General features: G+C 42.9%; 1 protein-coding gene and 2 non-coding genes across 8 annotated transcripts; all 3 read left to right on the forward strand.

Moving 5' to 3' along the window:
* The first annotated feature begins 1,706 nt into the window (after positions 1 to 1,706).
* ATG16L1 (autophagy related 16 like 1) lies at positions 1,707 to 23,561 on the forward strand. 6 transcript variants are annotated; one of them, XM_065639861.1, is made up of 19 exons: positions 1,707 to 1,995; positions 2,847 to 2,940; positions 5,175 to 5,280; positions 6,730 to 6,803; positions 7,008 to 7,259; positions 8,086 to 8,151; positions 10,684 to 10,773; positions 11,527 to 11,583; positions 11,784 to 11,831; positions 12,549 to 12,651; positions 15,106 to 15,211; positions 15,330 to 15,400; positions 16,907 to 16,978; positions 19,018 to 19,138; positions 19,973 to 20,078; positions 20,591 to 20,740; positions 21,148 to 21,195; positions 21,566 to 21,667; positions 22,068 to 23,561. In XM_065639861.1, the coding sequence occupies exons 1-19, from the start codon at positions 1,881 to 1,883 to the stop codon at positions 22,159 to 22,161; spliced, it is 1,875 nt and encodes a 624-aa protein (XP_065495933.1). In that variant the 5' UTR covers positions 1,707 to 1,880; the 3' UTR covers positions 22,162 to 23,561. The 6 variants fall into 6 exon arrangements, with proteins under 6 accessions (XP_065495933.1, XP_065495934.1, XP_065495935.1 ...); XM_065639862.1 differs by having other exon boundaries at positions 10,687 to 10,773; XM_065639863.1 differs by lacking the exon at positions 11,784 to 11,831.
* On the forward strand, positions 12,856 to 13,126 carry LOC135991765 (small Cajal body-specific RNA 6). Its single transcript, XR_010606552.1, has one exon. It is a non-coding gene; the product is annotated as a small Cajal body-specific RNA 6 (non-coding RNA).
* On the forward strand, positions 15,802 to 16,064 carry LOC135991767 (small Cajal body-specific RNA 6). Its single transcript, XR_010606554.1, has one exon. It is a non-coding gene; the product is annotated as a small Cajal body-specific RNA 6 (non-coding RNA).
* Positions 23,562 to 24,540: the final 979 nt, after the last annotated feature.

Below are 24,540 nucleotides of genomic sequence, written 5' to 3' on the forward strand. Positions count from 1 at the left end.
TGTGCATGAACTATTATTAACTCGGGCAGCAGCGCTCTCTCCTCCAGTGTAATAATCTAGTGAATCATCTATTTTATTCTGTTACGATTAAATAATTGCATTTTCATTCATTTACTAAAAAGAAAAACAAAACAATTTAGCTAGTCCAAGACATAAAGCTTTATGAATCCTGCCCAGTTTCAAATTAAATTACCCTAACATGGTTACCTAACACATTACTTAAGAAGTTAAGCAGTTAAAAGTGAAGCAATGAAGCAAGCTATTAAGGATTTTTACATTTGCCAGAGAACGCATGGTTTCTTCTGATGCTGGACAGGATGTGCTAGTGCAGTGAAGGCTGCCCTTGTAGTTTATATTCCAAATAATTTTTCAAAGTAATCCTAACTAAAACCCCCAAACTGCACTTCATTTCACCACAAACCTCCCTAAACAGCTGCAGAGCTCAGTGAAGCTTCATCACTGATGGTCCATTTGTGCTGCTGGAACTGGAGGTTGTCTTGAGGTGGAGATTTGGGAAAAACAACTACAAAGATCACCTGACAGATAATTATTGCAGGCCTCTCTGTTTTAGGCGGTGCGGTACATCGCCCTTCTGCTAGCTGTATAGCTTTTAGTAACTATTGAATGTTCATTCACAGTAATTATTATACGAAGGTGTGAATGTCAGTCATGGCTGGCAAGCCAGCGCCTGCCCTGAGTGCCACACGTGCACCTTTTAGCTCACCAAAGCCCCATCAAAGTGTCACGTCCTTTTTGGCCCTGCCAGGTGACACAAAAAGCTTTTGTCATTGTTTTAGGGAAGCTATTTATGTGTATTATGAGTCACGCTTTCTGAAACAGTGTCCTTTCGTCCCCTTTTTTAAAACAGGAGATCCTGGGGAACCCATGGCTCTCTCCGCACTTCTCCTTGGCAAGGAAAAGTTGTATTAATTGTATCAACTTCTTTAATTCTACTGGAGCTCCCTGACTCAGCCAGCTCCCCCTGAGCGTGTAGCATGGAGGGTGTTGGTCTCTTCTCTCCAGTAACAAGCGGTAGGATGAGAGGAAATGGCCTCAGGTTGTTCCAGGGGAGGTTTAGGTTGGGTATTAGGCAAAAATTCTTTCTGGAAAGTGCTGTCGGGCGTTGGCACAGGCTGCCCAGGGAAGCCGTGGAGTCACCGTCCCTGGAGGGGTTGAACAGACCTGTAGATGTGGTGCTTAGGGACGTGGGTTAGTGGTGGACTCGGCAGTGTCAGGTTAATGGTTGGACTGGATGATCTTAAAGGTCTTTTCCAACTAGAACAGTTCCACGATTCTGTAACACCGCGGCCGCCGCCTCAGGGGCGGCGGAGGCCGCGCGCATGCGCCTGCGCAGGGGCGGGCGGCGCCCTCCTAAGATGGCGGCGGGGGCTGGACGGCCGAGCTCGCCGCTCTCAAGATGGCGGCAGCGCTGGGACGCGCTTCCGGGAGGGAGCACAAAATGGCGCTGGTGCGAGGCCCCCTCTCCTCAGAAGGGTGCCCTCCCGCCTGCCCGGCGGTGGAGCCCGACCCTGGGCTTGCAGCGCGGCCTCGCCGCGGCGCTGCCCGGTGCGAGGGCAAGGGCCGTGGGGTTAGCGGAGGGCGGGAGGGAAGGAGGGCGGCGCCAGGCAGCGGCGGGGCGGCCGCTGTCGCCGTTGCGGTGCGCCGCTGAGGGGCGAGGGCCCCTGACGGAGCGCGGCCGCAGCGCCGTGGCGGGCGTGGGGCGGCGGCTGCGGGCCGGGCCCCGGCTCTGAGGGAGCGCTCCCGCCGCCGCGCTCGCCCCGCCGGGCACCGGCCTCCCGCCGCCTCCCCTCGGCCGCCTCCTCGCGGGCCGCGGCCCGGGCGGCGCTCCCCCCGCTGCCCTTTCCCGCCGCGCCGCGGAGATGGCGTCGGGGCTGCGTGCCGCCGGCTTCCCCGCCTGGAAGCGGCACATCGCGGCGGAGCTGCGGCGGCGGGACCGGCTGCAGCGGCAGGCCTTCGAGGAGATCATCGCGCAGTGTGAGTGGCCGGGCCGGAGGCGCTTCCCTTCCCCGCCTCACCGGGACAGCGCGGGGGGAAAGGGCCCGCGGGGCCTCGCGTGTGGCGGCGTCAGGAGAGCGGTCGGGAGATGTTCCTTAAAACTGAGGAAAATTAGAGGTTTTGCGTTATTGAGGAAAATAACTAATTGCTTCTCTTATTCTCTCACAGGCTAAAACGCGTTTGTGGTGCGGACAGTGATTCAATGTCTGAATTGTCTGTGCAGTTTCCGCACAGATGTTTGTGGCGTTGAGAACAGTAGCGCTATTGATCGTATTCTCGATCTTTTGTAAAAATTGGAGCTATTCAGGGGCCAGTGCTTTCCCCACAGCACTTGCCCGTCCCTCTGCTGCCCGAGCTGTGACAGGAGTGGATGGCGGGGGGGTCACCAGACGCTGCTCACGCTGACGCGCCCCATGTTTTGGGGGGAGAAGCAAGTAAACCTTGGCAGGGCTCAGTGCGGTGCTGGATGTGACCCGTTCTCTGGCAGCCCTGTCTTGTTGCTATCACTTGAGGGGCTGTAAAGAGTCTGAACTTTGAACTGCTGCTGTTTCAGCAGATAGCAAAACACTCGAGCAGCCTCTCAATTAAACTTTCGTAAGACCAGTCGCACACAGCAGCCTGGTTAATGAGGAATTCTTAGATTTGTGGCTGAACACTGCCTTAGCCTGCTGGCATCAAAGAGGCGTATGCACTAGTGTGGTGGAGGCTTACCTAATGTTTGGTTGTGTCAGAATAATTAAAGATACTGGATCTTAGCTGGTGGAAGAAGAGGACGGGAATCTGGTTTTCCTTTTTGGTTATCTTCTTAATTGTACTTTTTGCCCTTTCAGATAACAAGCTACTAGAGAAGTCGGACCTTCATGCGGTGCTGGCCGATAAGCTTCAAGCAGAAAAATATGACATGCAGAGCAGACATGAAATCAGGTATTTAAAATTCCTTTTCTGTTGGTCAGCTGTCTGTCACACACGCTGTAACCTAAACCAGTTTGACGAATTGCACAAACAACTTCTAGGTTACTGCAGTAACTTGGAATAAAGTGAACTGGGAAATCTGTTGAGCTAAAAATAAAATATAACTAATTCTAAACATGTGGTAAAGTTGCAATATGTGTAGAGTATACACTGCAGAAAGATCAGACCAAGTTTTGGACAGAAATTAATTTATCACAAACTCAAGGTGTGGAGGTGGAGCAGAACGAGCTTCTGCCTCTGATCTGCTTGCCTTGTAATGCTGCTAGTATTTGCCTGGTGTCAGTTCCTAGTGATTATGATCTGACTCTGGAATTATCCAGTCGTATAAGCATTGCAGGGAAAAACCCACATCTTAGTTTCTTTCAACCTGTGTTATCACATAGAAGGGAAGAATAGACAAAATCATGACTGTGAAACATCCATTTTAAATAACCACTATATGCGAAAAAGAATGTGCCTCCCGCATGCTTTCAGCAGGATTTTTTTTAGGAAACTTTCTCTCTAACCTTCGAGTAGCACTGTAGTGCAGCAGGGACGGGGCATGCTGCTTATTCTGTTGCTGTTTGGATCCACAGTAGCTCGGAATTTTCTTCTGTAGGAATTGCTTCCTCTGTTGAAGCTCTCTTTGTGATATAATGCAAAACTGCATATGCATCTCTAATTTGGATACAAAATAAAATGAATATAGTTAAGGCTATTGTGTACTATTGCTAGTAAGGAAAGAGGAACTCCTGATTTTACAGGAATAGCAGGCAAAGCATCAGCATTTGGCCAGCAGGCTCAAGCAAACACCTGTGTGAAAGTTCTTGACAGCTTTCTTGATGACTGCAGTTGCCCTGAACCATCTTTAGTTTATGGGAATCTGATTCTGGCTGAACACCCACTGTAAGAGATAAGGCTGGGGTAGATGTGGATGAGAAGAAATGCAGAGACAGCATCGTCAAAGTAAACACTAAGCTGAACTCTGATACTGTCCTCAGTATCTGACAGTTTTTTGAAACAGAATGGATTCCCTAATCCTAGATAGCTGAGGAAAATGCTTTTAATTACCTTAAGGCCAAGGAGGATTATCTAGTTCTGACTCTAGAGGTGTGCATGGCCAGAGTTATTGGACATTACCACAGGACTTGGCTTCCTGTCTGCTGGGACACAGTTTTTTTGGAAATACAGTGTCTTCTAGTACAGCGTTAGTTCACTGAGGGGTTGTTTTGTTGTTGTTTGTTTTTGAGAAGTTACTGATAGTTACTGATAGTGATGCAAGACCTGTCAGCTTCTGAATGCATTGTCTGTTTCCCACTGGATTGCTATAACACAGAATGGCTGCAGAAATGGATGCTTGGAATTACCTTGTTCTGTCTGGTATAATAGCGATGAACTTAAAATTATAATTTTTAAAAGCTGGAATTCATAATATAGCTGCTAATTCACTCCACGTCTGTGTGATATATGTATCTGTGTGTATGCTTTAAAAAAACCTGACTTCTGCTCCTGTCTCTCTGCTTTCAAAGATGTGATAAATGTTACAGTCGTAGTTGTTTAGGGGGTGATACGTGTGTTCTTCTGGCATGTAGATATTCCAGATTATGTCACGATACCACTGTGTTGTAAAGCACAATTAAAAACCATCCCCAAACCTTTATGCAATAATGCTAGAACATATTTGGAACAATGGAGGTGCTTGTAGCACCTGGGACTATAAACCTAAGGGTCTGGGAACATACCCGTGGGTCCCTGGCTTTTGGTTCTGTGCTCTGCGTTATTCTGTCTCCAGACGTCTGGCATCTTCATGGTCTGCCAGCTCTCACCGAAACAAATTTGAGGTGGCAAAATATTTGTAATTCTTCCAGAATTCGGGGAATGTAATTTTAAGACTCAGTTGTCTTGTGCAAATTTAAGCTGAGACTAGTTATTTTTCATTTGCATTTGAATTCTATTTTAGAAAGGTACAAAAAGGTGAATAGAGTCCTCAGTAAATTTATTTTTCCAGTACTATATAAAGGCATTTTGGTTGGTGAGGAGTGTATTGTGAGGGAGCTAGCTGTGGTTTAGTTTGTTAGGTGTAACCTGTATCTCTGATGTCGTACAGGAAATCAAAGGGAGTTTGTCCTGAGACTAAATGGTGAAAGGCACAGGAGCAATTGGGCTCTGGTTTGTGACATCTCTTCTTCCTCTCTCTCCAACTCCAGTCCAGGACATGATGGCACATGGAATGACGCTCAGTTGCAGGAACTGGCACAGCTGAAGATAAAGCATCAAGAAGAGCTGACAGAGCTGCACAAGAAACGTGGCGAGGTCAGAAGTTCCTCTTGTGTTCTGGATGGTCCATATGTGGCCCTTTGCGAATGTGACTTTAGTTTTACCAAGCTTATTCATCATCATTTGTTCCTCATTTCATGTACATCCTTTTTAAGCTCCTCATGTTAATGATTAAAATAAACAAGAGACACTTGGTCTTTAAAACTGTCAGCCAGGAGACAAGAGCTTACATTGACAGCATAGTATGATTTTTAAGTTCTTAATTTTGTTCTTCACGAGTAGGTTTTTAACTGTATTTATTAGAGGAAGAAAGAACTTAATCCATTTACAGAGCTGTACATTACCACTTGTTCTACATTGAAAAGACTTTGAATGAGTGAGAGGATAGGTGGCTGTGCATGGTTTAATTTCTCTCTCTCACTTTGCAGGACCTCTGCTAAAAGAGTGAAAAAAAACAAGCACAAGCAAAAGTTGAAAGTGCCATAGTGTTAGACTGAAATGGTAGTTCTGGTTCTGCTGTGTAGATGCAGTAGGGAGCCCAGGAGTCCTGTAGGTTATGAGACTCGGGCCTGAAAGAGAGGAAAAGCTGCTGTCTGTGGGTTTTTTATTGTTGTTGTTGTGGGGGTTTTTTGTTTGGTTGTTTTTTTCTTTTTTTCTGGGAAGATGTGGATTGGCAGAACAGGGTTTTTAAAAACCACAGCATTGTATTAGATGAGTCCAGGAGCAATTACCTGAATGGTACTGCAGACTTTCACAGGGTGCTGGTGGGTGTGACCTGGAAAATGTTGTCATTCTCACACCTCGCTGGAGTTGTGGGGAAGCTCCAGCATCAGTAATTCTGAGTTTTTCAAAGAGGAAAGAGCTTTCTGTGGGAGGTGTGCACTGAGTAGTCAAAGCAGTGAAAGTTCCTTCTTCCCAGCCTGGTATCCTGAGCCATCCACCCCATCTTCCTGCTCTCTGACAGCCCAGGCTCTGTCCCTCTGTTTCCTGCGCTGGTAGAGACCCCACCAGCAACTTTCTTTGTGGGAGAACTCTTAATGAAGCCTGTGTTTGCAATATGTGAGCTGCATGTCTCCTGTAATGGCTGTCCTGGGCGTAACAGGAGGATTTGTTGCTTGGTTGTTAGTGCTTATGTGTCTGTTTACTTAGTTGGCAATTTTTAGTTTCTTTATTGATTTTTCCACAACTTTAAAACATTTTATTTGTAATATGCATTCTGTTTGATGTGACTTTATCAAAGAAACTTCTTGAGGGAAGGGAGTGAGATATCAAAGGACAATACCTGTTTGACAACTCGTATTTGAAAGCAGATTTCCTGATTTAACAACCTGTGTGATAGGGGCAGTAATCAGATCTGTATAGAAGGCTGTGAAAGACCTGAAAGGTGTGTGTCCTGCTTGTGATGTTAGATGGGTTGGTACTCTCAGCGTGTGTTATCCAGCTGGCATCCCTGCATTTTGTAATGTCATTTTCTCCTCTCCCTAGCTGGCCCAGTCTGTAATTGATCTGAATAACCAAATGCAGCAGAAGGACAAAGAGATGCAGATGAATGAAGCAAAGTGAGTAGGAACTGTTTCGTCTGTGCGGTTGGTATGAGACCCAGACTTCTGTTTAAGTGGTTTGTTAGTGTTACAATATTCCCTAGGAGTTCAAGCTGTGGGCTAGAAAATCCTTCACTGGGCATTGTACAAATAGCACAATGGTGGATGGTGTAGATCCCAAAGGACATCCTCATTGTTTTGTGTGTTTTTTTGCTGTTCCAGGATTGCAGAGTATTTGCAAAAGATCTCTGAACTGGAAACAGAGTGTCAGGAATTGCGTAGCAAACTGCAAGATCTGGAACGAGCTAATCAGACACTGAAAGATGAGTATGATGCTCTCCAGATCACCTTCAACGCTTTGGAGGAGAAACTGAGGAAGACTACTGAAGACAACCAGGAGCTCGTCTCGCGTTGGATGGCAGAGAAAGCACAAGAAGCCAATCGTTTGAATGCAGAAAATGAAAAGGATTCGAGGTGAGATTGACCTCTAGTTGATAAACTACTTCCCAATATATTTTTGAATTCTTATGAGTGCATAGGATAAAACCAGATTTAGTTTTGATCTTGGAGATGTCTATATTCTTGCACAACACAATGGGAACTTGGTGTTCCTTCTTTTGGCCAAAACAGACAGATGCTTTGTGAAAACATTCCTGTCTTTTAAATGAACAAATCATGTTCTTTTGTTTCTTGAGCAACATTTAACTGTGGCCTAAAGATCATAAATTAGATAGAAACTAGGTTTTTTTGCTGGTATTGGAGTTGGACTTCTCTTGTTCATATTGTGTCTTGATACTGCTCCTAATTTTGTGCTTTTTTCACTTAACCAATTTAAGTGTATTTTGTATTCTGCTAAAAGGAAAAGCTGCTATGAGACTGAACTATGTATAACTTGGAAAAATTAGTTTGTACTTTTTTTTCCCTTGCAATATAATTATTTTTCTTCTGAATTCCTTCAGCTTAACATGCCAACAATACTTGGAGACTAAGAGCTATAAGACAAGTCTCATAGTACTTGGCAGTTTTGCATTTTTTTTTTTTACTAACATAATAGTTATTTCTGCAAGTTTTTGCACTTCAAGCAAATCCACATTCATATGGGTTGTAAAGGGCCATAGGTTCACTTCACCTTATTGCCTCACTTAATTGATCTTGTCCTTCACTATTCATAGTAAGAAAACTGCCTCTCCTGTACCAAGTATCTTGAAAAGCAGGATAAAATTAGGGAAATGGTCCGATTTTTTTCGGAATGGGTTTAAGGAAGTTTTTTATTTAAATAGCTTTGTTTTCCTTTCCTTAGGAGACGACAAGCCAGGCTGCAGAAGGAGCTGGCAGAAGCTGCCAAAGAACCCCTGCCTGTTGAACCGTAAGTTGTCTTGATTTACAATCTCCTTCATCACTTGATGCTTCAGTTTTATGCAGATGCATGATAAATAGTATCTTTGTTATTTCTAAATTTGGTGATGCAGAGGACTGTTTAAACTTTGGTGTAAAGTCAGAAATGTACAGTAGTGCTCCCTACTTGAACTTCCAGAAGAAGGAGCTCTGTTATGACTAAAAATAGATGCTTGGACTGAAAGTTCTAAGGCTATTTCATACGGTGAATATATATTCTTATCTCAGCATTAAAACATTCGTTATGTGGTGCCTTTGGTCTTTAAAGTAGTCCTTTAATCATGGAGCAATATACTCTTGAGATGCCTACATTTTTTAAGTGTTAGAGTAGAAATAGGTGCGATCAGGGATTTCCTGTAGGAACTGAGTGAGTTAAGGTGGGTAAAAGTGTATTGATCACTTCCATACTGGGAGAGATTTCTATAGGGAAAAAAATAGATAGATGTGGAGTTACTGTCAAGCCTGAGATAAATACCTTTAGTCTTGTGTTCTCTTCAGCAGCAGCACATGGATGTTTGCTGCGATATTTATTTCTAGGTGATATTTAATCAGCTGACTGAAGCAGGCAGTTGATGGTAGAGGTGCTTTGCACCAGGCTGATAAGGTTATTGGCGCTTGTGTCAGCCAAATCCAGAAAAACTACACCTGCTGTGTTGGAAACAGCTGAGACAGTACTTGGAGCACAGCGCCAGAGCAGCGTGTGGGCTTTTTCTTCATGTCTGTTACCGTTCAATTAGCATCATGGAATCCTATGAGGTCTCTGCACTATGTGTCCTTACACACGATAGGAGCAATGTGTCTGCTCTGGTTATTTGATCTCAGTGCACATGGAATATTTTAGAATATTAAACTCTTCAATAAATAATGTTGCTCTGAGAGGGGAAACACATGTAATGTCTGTGGCCACTTCCCATGTTAAGCTGCTTCCTCCCCATTTCCTAAAATGAGACCTTCCTACCTTGGAGCTGGGCTCAGAGGTGGCTGTAGCACAACAGCTTGAATATTTTACTTCCTGATTTGATGGGAATGATGGTCTCAGTGTTTCATAAATACTTGACATGAGACACCGAGAGGTTAAAATAGCTTGTTTCAAAAAAAAAGTATAAAAAATAATTGCTTCTGTAAATTGCTTGAACTCTGCTTCACAGATGTTTTTGATTCCTTCTTTTTGGTTTCGTAATTTTAGAGGGTTTGTATTGTATAAACATGCTGCTTACTGAAGGGGAAAATTGCAGCATTTCAAGGAGTGTGCCTTGGTGTTTATATTCACTTCAAAAATATGTTAAGTTCACATAGAAAGTTTTTTTTGCTACATACAATTTTAATAGCTCAGACTTTAGATTTTAAAAAAAGAAATATTAGCAAAACTTGAGAGTGTTTTATTGAAGTATCAGCCTGATACTTTCTATCAGAGTATGTATTTTCCATACCCTTTTCATATATACTGTCCTCCAAAATCTTAGAACTTAAAGTGCAGCTGTATTCTGAAATGAGAGATTAAAAATGTTCCCATCAATTCTTTTGCAGCTGAGTGTTATCTGATGGCAGGAATTGGTTTATTCCGACTTAAATGCTGAATTTAAACTTTCTGTTAAGTCAAATGGCATCAGGTTGATAGTGTGTGTTTAAAAATAGTTTGTCCTGCAAAATCAGTAGTGGAGGAAAAATCATAATTGAAGGAAAAAAATACTAGACTGTCAGAGCCCATGATGACTAATGGGGAAAAAACCTTTTAACATTAGCTGAGTAGTTTAGCTGGATTGATTTATGGTATATATATTGGAAGTTCACACTTCTGTTCAGTTGTACACCAACGCTTGAGTGAAGTGTAGCAAAACATCCCTTGTACTTCATGGAGCAGCACCTGAAATACAACAGTATAGAAAGTATCCAGATGACTTTGGGAATGACAAAGGAAAATTCAAACTCTTATGCTTTTTTTTTTTTTTTTTAAATACTTCCTTGGTTCAGAACAGCAAAAAAGGTGCTGTGAAAATAGGATATCACCTATATTTGGGGTTGCAATAACTCATGTTTTTGCTGTTCTGTAACTTCCAGCACCTATAGTTCACTCTGTAGCACAGTCTTGCTCACATGTGATAGGTCCTTGTAATGCTCCATGTAGCGCTGTGAGCTGAAATATAATGCCTGTAGTAAAGAGAATCTGGAAGGGATGCCTGTCAACATAAATATTGGGGGAGAATCCAACCCTATTGTCAGTCAAGAGTGTAACTGGCAGCCAGAAAGGAAAGAAAATGAAATTTAGGTGTTGCGTTCACTTGTTTTCAGGCATTGTATGTTGAATGTAGTATCTCTGCCAGTGACAGATCAGTGTTTGTGTTGTCTGGATTTATGTACATGTTACTACAACCCTAGATGTGGGTTGGGCACAGGCACCGACAGACCCTGGAACCGTGTCGTCCATTCAGTTCATACACATCAGCGGGTGGTTTTCCTAGGAAGCTCTGGCTCATTGACAATGACCTGTTTTCTCTCACTTCAGCAGGGATGATGATATCGAAGTGCTGGCAGATGAAACCTCTGACACAGCTGAGGAGACATCTCCAGTGCGAACCATCAGCCGAACATCCAGGTTTGTAGATCAAGAGATTTTTGTATCGTGTCATTGGGAAAGAATGAGGGATGTAAGAGTGGGAACAATGTTGGGAATGTCACAGTTTTTACTTGCCTTCAGCTGGAACGCAGTTTAGTACTTCTGCCAGAGCAGTACGAAACTCGTGTGCTGGGTTCTCTGTTACAATGCTTTGGATATGCTCTGGTTTTCATTTGCTGTTCTAAATAAATTAAACTAGTGTCTTAAAAATATGCACCTAGTCTTAAAAACAAAGGTTTGAAACAAAATAGACAATAAAATAGGTATTGCAATGCCTGTTGTATTATATCTGTTACTATACAAGATATCAATGTGATTTTGCAAATCGTTGTGTATTTTGATTTAGCTGAAGTGCTGAAAATGTCTTCACCTAGATAAAATGCATCTTTTCTTCCTCTAAAATAGCAGTGAGTGGAAAGTAAGAGGTAGTTACATGAGAGCATGGATTAAGTTGATTGAAACTTTGGACTTGGCAGACTGTTATATCTAAAACCAGTAATTCACAGGGTGGAGGTTGAGGGAAATTGAAGGAAATTGACTCACAAATTGTGTTCTGAGTAGTTGTTACTGGTGACTTTTGAACTGATGCCTGCCTTTGGTGTTTTCTGTCTTCGGGCTGGGTCTGCAGGGGAGGGAGTCTTTCCAGAGACTTGTTGCTATGAAATATGTTTGTGTTGATCTTTGTGTGGAGAAGCTACTCACAAGGTTTAAACCTGTCCTCCCCTCCTTCAGTAAGCGACTCTCCCAGCCAGCTGGAGGCCTTCTGGACTCTATCACTAATATCTTTGGGTAGGTTAGAACACTTTCGCCTCTTTGTTTTGTATATTGGTTTCAATGTACACCAAAATTGTGGTGGTGCAGGGAATACAAACAAATAATTTCAGCCTTTCTTCTAGCTTCTGCCTTTCTTTTTTTTTTCTTTTTTTGTTCTCCTCAACTTCCTGTTTCTTCCATCTTGCCGTGTGCTGGCCTCTGACCTTTCCCTCCAGTCTGTCTGAGTCTCCCCTTTTGGGACATCAATCTTCTGATGCTGCCAGGTGAAAACATTATCCGCGCTTAGTCCGGCACGTGAATGTATTCCATTGAAATAACATGGAACCCAGCTGCGTGATTAGATTTCAAATGTTGATAACGCTGGCTAGAAACTGTCTACAGTTAGAGAGGCAACGAGCCCCTCATTGTGCAGAGAATACCTGGGATTTGCTCTTACTTTCCACTGCACTTTGCTCCTTAAATGGGGTTATTTAAGTTGTTGGGTTCTGTGCTTAGGATCCAGAGTGGAGCCAGACCTTCTAAGTCAAGCTCTGCATTAGATGGATGATCTTTGCATAAATGGTGCAGCCTGAGCTTTTGAATGGAGCATTTTGCTGCCTGGGATGCGGTGCTGCAATAATGTTCAGTCTCCCTAGACATACTGATGGAGCTGCAGTCTCTCCAGCTGAATTCAGCTGCAATCACTCCCACATTTCTCTTTCCTATTTAAAAAAAAAAAAAAAAAGATCCTAAATGAGGTCACTAATCAGTCCAGGTAACTTAGCCTGTATCCTATCAAATACCTAAAGCCACAAGTGAATGTAGTGCTATATGACAAATGTGATTTTTGAAAGATGAGATAAAAGAAGGTTTAAAAACTCCGTCCCCCATTTTTTAATTACTGTGCAGTGTAGTTAAGTGACAGGTACAGATTTGGATGAGCTCAAGAGAAACAGCGTTCAATTCTCACTTTAAAATAATTCTACTCTGTTTCATCTCAGGAGGCGTTCTTTGTCCTCGCTCCCTGCTCCCCAGGATAATGTAGAGCCACATCCAGGTGCCAGCAAAGAAGTGCGAGTGCCCACTACTGCCATATGTGTCTTTGTAAGTACAGAAGGAATTTTCAGTGTTACCGTTTTCTTTTGCTGTCTTTGGAGGAAGCCAGTCCTGGGAACTGAGCACCTGAGACTCTTTCCATTAATGCTACCAAACAAGAAGGAATTCTGCATTTTTTAGCATAGTTCACCCTGTTTAATTCTTAGCCCAAACGCTTCTCAGAGCCAATATGCTTGATGTCTGTCTTGCTGAGGTCAATGATGACAAGTAAAAGGTCTGAGGGCACAGGGGAATTACACTCCGTTACCCTCCGGGCTCCCAGCAGTCCCTGTTCTATCATGCCACAGTAGAGCTATGATTGAGGAAGAGATTGCTGACAGTTTGGGATTGATTCAGTTCCAGTTCTCCAGAGTGAAGGGAGTTGTGGCACTGAATGTCATCCAACAGAACTGGTTAAGAGGAGCTCATCGTAGTGGGGTGTCTTCGTTTGTTGTGTGTGATCTAAAGTTTTCAATCTGAGACCTCCTTTATGTGTTTTTTTTGGCCTCACAAGGCCAAACTTAAATTTCTGTGAAGAACATTGCCTTCTGAATGAAAGATATTGTGGTAAATTGCTTTGTAATGCAGCTACTTGTTTTAACGTTCCTCTTGAGCTTTCTCAGGCACTCCAGTTTGGGATGTGGATATTTCATGGACATAAAATGACTTATATTTTTCATCCAGAGTAGCAGAGTCACTCACTGCAGCATGGAGTCTGTCCTGTTATCATCTCTAGTGGAAGTTGTGGGATGGAGGGAGTAGCAGTGTTACTTAAGTGAGAATAGAGTCATAAGCTAAGTGAGAGCCTGGAGCTGGCTTGAATGGGGCACCAGAGGAAGCATGTGTGTGCTGCAGTGTGTGCTGCAACCTCTCTCCTCCTCTGGCTATGTACAGCGAGCAAGGTTGAGCAACAGATGGAATACTGGCTAGTTTAATCACAAAAGGTATTACAAAGCTATGTACGGGAGGTTTTAAAGAATGTGAGAGGTTACGTTGGTTTCACCTTTCTCTTGCTCTTCTGTAATGTCATCTGAACTTCCAAGAACAGCGCAGCCTGTATTCCCCATGTGGAGGGGCAAACCATAGTAGGCTATGGTGACCCCCAGTCTTGGCAACATGGAGAATCCTGCCCCATTGCAATTAGGAACAGCTGCAGCAGTAATCCTGTCGGACTGTGGCAGTATGGTGATGTGTGATGAGCACTGCAGTATGAGAAGGAAAAAGTCCCTACTTATTTCATGAGAATCCATCTGTTCCTTCTGGAGATGCTCCATGTTATGTTTTAGCTCCTGTGTTTGGAGCCCAAGTGGAGTGTGAGGACGTGTGCAGGTCCAGCAGAGCGTTCCAGGAATAAGTGCAGGGATTCTGGGCCAGAGGTTTGGCAGATGTGGGCAGCAGACCACCATCTCCCTGCTGGGGAGATGAGTAGAACAGGCTCAGGAAGGCGAAGAAGGCAGTCGCTCCAGCCATCGTTCTCAGGCAGAGTTTCTAGGCAAGACCTTTGACCGGTTTTGTTCTAAATAGCTCTTCTGAAGTGTGATGGCCCCTAAATATGTGCTGGCAGACCAAGTTCAAGCAACAAGTTCCAGAAAAATACAAGTTGCCAGAAAAACTGATTTTGAAAGAGCAGTTACTGAAAATACTTAAAAGGAATGCAACAAATGAATTAAGAATGTGGTACTAATACTGTGTGGGTAAGTAGTAAGTAGTGTGAAATTAACAGGGGAAAAAAAGGGAAGGAATCTTAAAACTCTCATAGCTTTTAAAAAGTTAAGAGTCACTATTATGTGGCCAACTCAAGTGTCAAAACATGAAGCTGTGAGAAAGCAGGGGTGCAGGGGTGTCACCGCACCTGTGGGTAGGGACCACAGCTTAAGCGCAAGTTCTCTGTGAGAGCAGGCGCTGTCACAACTGTGCTGGTACTACTTAATCACCAATATAAAGTAGCATTATCACCGCTATAATCTGTTACGCTGGTTTGTAGCAGACTTTCCTACTCAGGCCTGACTTGAGTGTTCTGTAGTTGCATGAACCGATTGGATCGTGTTCCATGGCTGGCTTTAAATGGAGAAATGAAAAGTTAGTTTCCTCCCACGGCATATCACCTGTCACTGTTTTCTTTTGTTTCCTTATTTTTTTCTGGTGTAACTTAAAAGCCTTACCTTCTAAAGCCTGAATTTGTGAAGTGTTGTAAGGCTTCTGGCAGTTTGTTGAGTCCTTGCTGATGTTTTTCTTTATGTGCTTTTGTTTTTTTCTTTAGATAAGGATCAGCTCTTTTGCTCTTTTTGTACACCATCAACCATAGTAGAGTTTCAGTCTCTGGCTTTGTTTCCTATATACTGCTGAAAGATCTACCGCTGTGGTTCTCTATAACCTTTAAGTTCCATACCTTTCTAATCTGTGTTTTTTTGGGTCTGTGCTAATTCCATTTTGGGTGGCTGTTCTGTTCCTCCTGCTCCTCAGGACGCACATGATGGGGAGGTGAACGCAGTGCAGTTCAGCCCCGGCTCCCGGTTACTAGCAACAGGAGGCATGGACCGGAGGGTTAAGCTTTGGGAAGTCTTGGGAGGTAAACGTTTTTGCTTTGGGGTATGGCGGGATGCGAAATGAACTCATTTTATAGTACACTTTGTGTCAGCTTCTGTTCTAATCCACTGCATAAGTTTTGTTCGTCTTTCTCTGTGCAGATAGGTGTGAACCCAAAGGTTCCCTCTCGGGTAGTAATGCTGGGATTACAAGCATAGAATTTGATAGCGCGGTGAGTATCTGTGCAACATCCAGTGTTTGTGATTGGGAATTAATTAATTGAATTATGTTGTGATCTGCTATCAATTTTCGTTCTAACACTTTGAAAAGTTACCTAAGAAATGAGTTAAAATACTTACGAGAGTAACTGCAAATAGTTAAAAATTGTCCAAAATATCTTTATTTTATATGCTGTGGTCTGTGATTCTCATTTTCTTTTACAATTCAGAAGACAATACGCAGGTCAGACATTGGCTGTTATGGGCTATCGTGATAAAATTACAATAAAACATACCAGGCTTTGTCTAAAGTAAGAAATTCAGCTTCCCACTAAAGCTGGCATAACAGCACAGAAGAAGCAAATACATCGAGGCTTTATTTCTGTGAAGTTGTTTTCCCTCTGTGCTCTGCTGAGGTCTGTGATGAACAGTAAAAGGTCTGATTTCCCTAAGACTTGCGCTTCCATGACCTTTTCTCCCAGCAGTTTCTCACCAGTCACAGCACAGCAATGGTGTGGCTGGCAGAGTGTTTGCTGACAGCTCGTGATGTGCTCAGTTCATGTCAACCTCAAGTATCGGAGACGTGACTGGGCTCAGCATCCAACAGCCCTACCTGAAGGAGTCTGGGGTCTTAGACAGTTAAAACTGGACACGTGATCTGACTTTTCTGCTGAGACCTCTCCCATAACACAATGCTTTACTGCATAGGCAGCAGACCAAAGCTGTCATCTGTTCTTCCATTTGGTGATTCTATGTGCTAAACTTTATTGACACACACCCAAAAGGATCCTCCTTTGGACACTGACCAGCTCAGTAGAGACTTGCTGGTGCTGTTAGTCTGCAGGAGAAACTAGTTCTGATTTTTGGCAACTTGCTTGAACACATTTGAGGTGAGAACTGGCTGAGGTGAGATGCTAACTGGCTTTGAGGATTTGGGAAAGTCTTTTGAGCTGGACAAGTGACCATTCTCCATCATGGATGACTTGGAAGTGGCCTGGCCAGGAACAGGCCGATTTATGTCTCCTTGGACAGGTTTAGTTTTTTGAATCTTAGTTTAAAATGTTAGAATTTTAATGAAAATCACAAGAGCTGGGCTAATTCCACTCTGAGGCCTATCTAAGTAGTGGAGGTAGATGGTGCAGGGCTTTTTCCCTGTGAAAAATCAAAAAAAGAGGAAAATACCTCACAACAGGTAAGGGTAAACTAGAACCCGTTTCCTCACTGCAGCAGAAGGGAAAGGCGAATGTCCTTTCTGGTCTGGTTTTTATTAGTCCTTTTATCTGTAGTCATGATTCTACAAATCACTGTCACATTTTAGTGACAAGAAAAAGTTGTTAGCCTAGTTTTCCATACTGGTATATGCTACTGTTTCTTTCCTTTTTTCTTTTCTTTTTTTTTTTCCCTCCTTCCCCTTGGCAGCATAGCACTAATATGGTTTTAATGATTTACTGGTAATACTTTTGAGTTTAATTTGCATATTGACTTGCAGAAGTAGTTTTAAACTAATTTTGTGTTCACAGGGTTCTTACCTCTTAGCGGCTTCAAATGACTTTGCCAGCAGAATCTGGACGGTTGATGACAATCGATTGCGGGTGAGTCTCTTAAAGGCGAAACAGTGCTCTGGCTGTTTCTGTCTTGTATTTCCAGTTCTGTCTAGTGGGGACATGGCAATATTGGAAGTAGGGCATTTACAGGATCTTTTTCTCTTAAGGGTCTTTACAGCAAGATTTAAAATACAGTATTGATCTCTGCACAGCCTTGCAGGAAACTCCAGTTACTCCATATTTTCACAATACAGCCCTCCTGCTAGCAAAACCTTACCATGTAAACCCAATATGCTTTTGCATCCCCCTCTGTGGAAGTTTAAATGCTTCTTAGAGTTTATGGAGAACCACTTCAATGTTTTAGTGTCAATCCAAGGAGAAGAGTGCTGAAGAAGTTTGTGGAAGACGAAGAGGGATTTTTTTTTTTGAGTTGAGCCGCCATTATTGAGAAGGAGTCCTTTGCCTAGCTGTTCAAGGCAGCAAGCCTGAAAGTGCTGGACTTTATTCTCAATGTGTTTTGAAAGATTCGTCACAACTCCTTTGTACTCAGATTCTTCTCCAACACTTAGCTCTAGTTTAAAGAAGGATTCACCTTTGGCCGAAAGAAAAGTTTCTTTTCAGCTAAGAGGTTTTTTTTTTTTTTTATGGTCATTCCTATGTACACTTTTCCTCAACTTCTTGTTTTAGGAAGATGCTACTTTGGTGTTTTGAATCTTCTGACATTCCACATGTCTGTTATGACTACAGTTGTGTTTTAATTCCCTGGGTAGTTCTCGGTGTGGAGATGTCAGGTGTCATTTAGGGAAGTGAAGAATATCAGTTCTTTTGCAGCTTCTGTTTGGCTGCAAAACCTACTATAGGATGTGAATTATAGTGAATACAAGTTCAGCAGACTATAGATTACTCATTACAAAAAGTTAGTTATCCTTGCAAACATCCACCTGGCCTCACAGTATCTTCTGTAATTTTTTGGTGTCCTTGGTGACTACCAGCTTTGGGTGAGTGCATTTGGTGTTTGCTGATATAAAATAGTGCGTTCTCTGTTTCGAGTGTGTGTGGTACAGATTTGTCATGGCTTGCACATATGCAGGAGCCAGTGAAGCTGAAAACACAGTAAATTTTTCCACAAACTCCCTACTTAAATGCAAGTATCTGTACGTAATGACTGTGCAGCAAGAGTAGGAGAGAGATGCAGAGGGAAAGTTTAGATCCTCCTTTCTGGGACTTGTGTCCTTTCTTAAGATGAAGTGGTCTTTATGGGATTTTTTTTTTTTTTTTTCAGAGTTTGTGTATCAATTTGCTTTATTTCAAAACTTTGCTCCCATTCCTTTCCATTCTTAAGGGTTTTTCTTCTGTATTTCCCAAGCCCAGATTGCTTTGGTACATAGTTAGATTTTTTTTTTTAATACTCAAAGGACTATCAAATTACACAAAGATTTTTCTCTTTTTTCACAATTCTTACTTCAGGCAGTCATTATCTGTTTTGTGATTTAGTATGTAAATATTCAGCAATTTGAAGTGAATGTGGTTCATGTTCTCAGCCCTACAAAGCCTCCCCCTTCAGTTATGGAAACTGCTGCAGGGAGTTTTTCTGAAATCTCTGCTCGTCTCAGCTTTCATGCTTCAAGATGTAACAACAGTTGAGACTAAATGCTCTGTTGTATCCTTGAGAGGCTCATTATAAAAACCTGGAGGCACAGTTTCCATTTCCAGCATGCTTTAACCCCTTCTCCTCATCGTTCCTGCAAGGCTGTGTTGCAGTTGCCATCCATCCGTGGTGCATTCCAGAGGTGTACGGAGTGTTGAGGAAGGGAACTCGCAGGTTCCCCGAATAGCTTGAGAAGCTGGAGCCAAAGGTGACCTGTGGCTCCCAGCCTCAGGCTGAACTCAGTGCCACTTCACACTCCTACTTGCTGTTAATCTCTGTTTAACAAGAACAGATTATTTTTTTTCTCTAGGCAATGCAGTAGACATACAAGTTATGATTTAAGATTGTCTTTGAGTTGTTAAATAGCAGAACTAGTAAGCTGGGAGAGAAGGAGCAAGCGGAACTGTGCAGTTTTACCATGTAAATCTCTTGTCCTCAGCACACCCTGACAGGTCACAGCGGTAAAGTTCTGTCGGCCAAGTTCTTGCTGGACAATGCACGCATTGTTTCGGGAAGTCATGACCGGACTCTCAAGCTCTGGGACCTCCGCAGCAAAGTTTGTAAGGAAACCCAACTTCTGTCTTTTCATCCACGTTCTGTGTTTCTACCGAATGTAAATGCACGTCTGACATGAAACAGATTATTACATCTTCTTGCTAGTCTCAAAAAGCAAAAGCTAGCAGCCATGCCATCTTCTATTGTTATTCAAGTAATTGGATTCTTTCTGCATGTTACCTGAAATAAGAATAAGAAATCAAGTGCATGCAGGAAGCACTGTTAATGCTATTACATTAACAGCAGCTGTGTTCTGTTAGTGTTCTTTGTTTACTGGTCTGGGGGTGGGTATTTTAGGCTTGCACTAAAAACTTGGAGTTCTTAACCCTGAGTGGGATGGAAATGTCTCTCGGAAATGTAGTGGCAAATTTCAGCATCTCAAACAAAGGAAATACTAGAATCCAGATTTTTCTTTAAGAGTAACACCTTATTTCCTGGGCTCTTCTCCTGTTGATGGCTCTTAAACCTGCTTGTACTGCCAGAGAAGTTGAGATTCAAGGTTACCTTGATACCTGGACTGCAAACATAGGTCAAGGAGACAGTTTCATGTTGTTTAACAGTAGCAAATTATAGTTGTCTAAATACAAAGTGGAAGTAAAGCAGCTGTCATTTAAAGGGGTATTAGCCACAGCAAAGGAGATTGAGGAGGACAGAGAGGTTGTGGAAGACTTAAATCAGGATTATTCTAAGACAGAGTTTGTCTGCCCTGTGGTGCTCCTTGGACACTGCTCTGTGGGGCTACTATATGCGTGTGGTGTAGTGATTATTTTCTGTCTCTATTTTCATCTGTTTGTACAATATAAATTTCAGTGTGTCACCATTGGTTTATCATTTTTTAGGTATAAAAACAGTGTTTGCAGGATCTAGCTGCAATGACATCGTATGTACTGAGCAGTGTGTAATGAGTGGACATTTTGATAAGAAAATTCGTTTCTGGGACATCAGGTAAAACTCTTGTAAGAGAGCTCATAGTGTAGGGACGGTTATGGGATTGCTGTCGAGTACAACCTGAACTGGGGAACTTCCTGAGCTTGGAAGCTAATGAGACTGTTAGAAATGTTGCAGAAGGCCGTTGAAACAGACTTTTGTTACTGCTTTTATTACTGTTTGGTGATTTGAGATTTTTTTGTGGGGAGGGATCTGGTTTCTTTTCTGAAAAGGCAGTCTGCTTTCTTGTAAATATTTTGCATTGGTCAGTATTTGCCATTCTAAGTGTTGTTTAGTTTTTCAAAGGGTGGGATTTTGAGGAAAGTAGTATCTAACTATTCGCTGGAAATCTCCACAAAGTGAGATCTAGCTTGGGAAAGAATCGAAATGTAGGAATATACAAATAATCTTTTTTCTTTTCTTCCATATTGGGACAAGTCAAAGTTTTGACACAGTGGTTTGGCTTCTGGACCCTGGTTTACTCTTCAGTGTTTTTGTTTTTCTTTCTTTCTTTCTTTCTTTGTCTTTAGGACTGAAAGCATAGTAAAAGAACTGGAGCTGCTTGGGAGAATCACAGCTCTGGACCTGAACTCAGAGCGAACAGAGCTTTTGACCTGTTCCCGTGATGATCTGCTAAAGATCATTGATCTGCGGGTTAGTGCTGTCAAGCAGACATTCAGGTGAGTGTGTTCTCCACCAGAACATTTATGAATTTCAGAATCGTGGATTGCAGATTGCCCTCAGTGTTGGAGTGTTTTGCAGTATCTCCATGGAGAAGACAGTCTTCTAACCTTTTTTTCTACATGGGTAGCAAAGTTCTCTAGAGTCTAACAGCAAAGATCTCCTCTGGTGGATCTTTTAATTTACCTCTTTAAAGGAAACAGTTTGGCGTAGAAGCCTTTGGCCTAAAGGAAATAATTTCTTCTGCTGTGATTAAGAGGAAGGTGTAAGAGAAATGCAAATTATTATAAAAGGGTACTGGAGCTTACTCCAAACCATGTAGACATCCTTACCATGCTCTTTAGTGAGAACCTGTAAGTCCATTATCTTATAAATGAATTTACACTTACCTGATTCTTACTTTCAGTGCCCAGGGATTCAAATGCGGCTCTGACTGGACAAGAGTTGTGTTCAGGTAAGGTCAGATGTAAGCAAGATACCTGATAAATCTTTCCCCAGCGTGAGTGATTCCTGATGCTTGGCTGCATGGTCCCCATTTACAGGAAGAAAAACGGGGGCAGAGTTTGTGGTTTGCCTGAGGTCATGTCTGGTTCAAGACAGAGTATATCTGTAGATGTTGATCCAACGTCTTGGAAACCTTCCAATTTCAAAGTGCTTTCACCTCTTAGTGTTAGCAGCTGGTAGCACATAACTCTTAAAAGACTTCAGTGCCAAGTTGCTTTGCTTAGGAAGTCACAGGTGGAATGATGTTGTGTACTGATAAATTGCTGACTTGCTGACTTGAAAATTGTTCTCTGCCTTCTGCACCTTCTCTGATCTCGTAGCCCTGATGGTAACTATGTTGCTGCTGGTTCAGCTGATGGGGCCCTCTACATTTGGAATGTGCTCACTGGGAAGTTGGAGAGGATGCTGGCAAAGCATCACAGGTGAGGGGAAGCTGCCCGTACCATCTGAAACGGGGATCTGGGTTGTGAATCTTGCTGAGCTCTGAAAGAATTGTACAGCTTTGCAACTTATATATCGGTGTGTGAGAATTTTTAATATGCAGATTCTTTGTGGATTCATGGCAGTATTCCCTCGATTGAATTAAGATTAGGTTATTGTTCAACTTCTTAAGCTGTAATGTGATTCTAATAAAGTACAGTTTCCTCAGAATATATGCAATGTATCTCCCTTAGGCTTATTAAAAGCAGGAGTCTCCTGAGGGCTGAGACTGAAAGCGCTTTTTCTTTGATAGTCAGAGTACTATAATATTTCATTCCAGTGTTGAGTGCTGTTTTGGAATTCAGCTTTTTTTGTTAAACTTATCCCTGACTTCCATTTCAGTTCTCCTATCAATGCAGTCGCGTGGTCGCCAGCGGGTGCCCATGTGGTCAGTGTGGACAAAGGAAACAAGGCTGTCCTGTGGTCTGAATTTTGACCGGCCGGAGGGTGAAAGGCAGAGCGTCCCACACCCCTGTGTGTGGCGGTGCTGGTCCGTGGCTGAACAGAACGGAGACCTGAGCCCACATCCGTCCTCAGCGGGGATATTAACAAGTGCATGGGCTTCCCTTTCCAGAGGAAAGTTCTAAAGCAATGGAGAAGGAGCCTGAGTCAGAGACTTCTTATGGCCGTAGCTGCACTGTGGCACTCGGACTTGGCGAGGGAGTAGCTGTTCTGGATGGAGAATGCTACTTAGTCGCGCCTTTACGTGCGATATCTGTGCACAGAGTGGAGCTGAAAATACTAGTGGGATTCCTCACCAGACAGCTGTGCCAAATACCCTGTCACACAAATGTACCTACAGCACTTCTGAGTTGGAAATGTTGGATAGAAGTTACTATGTATGCTGACTTCATACGTGTCCTGTCTCCTGTGTTCTGTTCTTGTGGCCTAGTTCAGGCTTGGGGTGAGAAGATCCTGAAACGTGGACAGGTCCTGGATGGTCTGAAGTGTTGCAACAGCTTTAAAGAGTCTCCCATGGCTCTGACAGCTCTGCCTTTGAGTTACCAGCTCAATGCAGATCTGCTCCGATCCTGACGCAGGTTCTCCAGCACTGTCGTGTGAACTCTTTGTATCCGTTTCACCTGTCTGTAAGGAAATGGTCCCTTCTTCAGGACTTCTGCATCCTTATGTTAAAATGCCCTTCAACAGCTTGGGTATCACAAAATAGATTTTTAATCTTTTTATTCCACAGGCAGTTCGGTTACTGGGTGTGAGGAGAGAGAAGTTCAGCTTCTGGTGTGCTGCTGTGCTAAGGAATGTAGTCATACTGTGACTTCAGTACCAGAATGTAGATGTTTGGTCCCTTTTTCTGTTCATCCATCCTGTCCTGGCGGCTGTCAGTTGAACACAGGGGAGCAGCAGGGTTAAATCCCAAATCCATTCTTTTGGTGCTGGCAATTCCAGGCCACTTACCCTCTTCTTGAGCACACGTGCAATATTTTTGTTGGCGCTGGAGCCCTCTCTGTGCTACAGAGCAGTGTTTTGGCTCTGTCCCTGTTGAAGCATCTGAAACCATGATATGGCTGGGTGTGAGCTACCTGGCAAAACTTTATCCAGCCAAACCTTTCCACATTGTCTGGGCCTCAAGACAAACCACCAGCGTTTTATTGCCTTTTTATTTGCACTTTATTTTCTTCTTTACTGATAGTGTTCTACTAAGGAAGTGTGTTCTTTGGAGGGGCTGGATTAGAGGGCAGCTGCTAGAACAGGCGTCTCTCTAACCTGGCCTTGTGTTCAGACACTTTCTCAGAGGGGAGTTAGAGCATATGGGGCAAAGTTTTTATTTATTCAGCTGCCCATACTTGATTGTAAATAAACCTGTGTTCTGCTTTTAAAACCCCACAATGCTCTGATTCATTTATTTGTGTGTCTGTGTGCGAGATCTTGTTCTGCATGAGCAAAGAGAGGAACCTGAAATGGGGTTTTCTGTGCTATGTTTTCTTGATGAAGCGTGGATTTGGGTTCAGCCGTATTGTGGGACTTGGTGTAGAGGGGGAAAGAGGATAATGCTCTTAGCTTGAAGCTGGACATCCCACAGGTACAACCTGGTCTTGCCCTGTCTCAAGAATACCATCTTGAGACTGAAGGAAGTCTTACCATGTTGAACGAGTGCCTCTATCCTAAAAAAGGTTGAAGTATTCTTAGGTTTTTCGGCTAAATTGCTGAATTGAGGAAATTAGTATCTATATTTCAGACACTGCTGAAAATAGAAGGCTTTTTCTGCTGTGATACTTCAGTACCTTGTTAAATATTTAAGCCAGTAATAGGAGTTGCATGTTTCTTGAGAAACACGAAGACCCTTGTTGAAGGTTCCTGCTCTGGTTCCTGCTTCAGAATAATGAAGCGACATCTTCAGCTCTTCAGTATATGAGAAGGTCCCTGAAAAGGCACCTACCAAGAGTCCAGATGCCCTTGGTTACTGCGCAAAAGCAGATCGCTGAATGACAAGTCAGCACGTTGAAAGATTATTGAGAGATTAACGTAATAAAAACCCTGCAGGCTCTGCTGAGGCGGATCAGAGTGGGTTTAGAATGTTTATAATTTAGGCTGCTATACTTGTGGTTTTTCTACATCATAGATGTGGATTCTTACACAAAGGGCTTTGTTTTGCCTGTCGATGCTGTTACAAAGTAGGTTAATAATACTCAAGGATAATGGCTGGCTAGCCAAGACCTTTAACATTTTAGATTAAAATTCCTTAGGACCAAGGTATGTAGGAAATTCTAGTGACCAATTTTAGCTTTTTAAAAAATATCGCTATAGTTTGTTTATTTACTTGTGTTGCCTCATTTTCTGCTTCAACCTACAGAGGGAA

Source organism: Caloenas nicobarica, chromosome 8 (genome assembly GCF_036013445.1).
Source record: "Caloenas nicobarica isolate bCalNic1 chromosome 8, bCalNic1.hap1, whole genome shotgun sequence".
NCBI classification, from domain to species: Eukaryota; Metazoa; Chordata; class Aves; order Columbiformes; family Columbidae; genus Caloenas; species Caloenas nicobarica.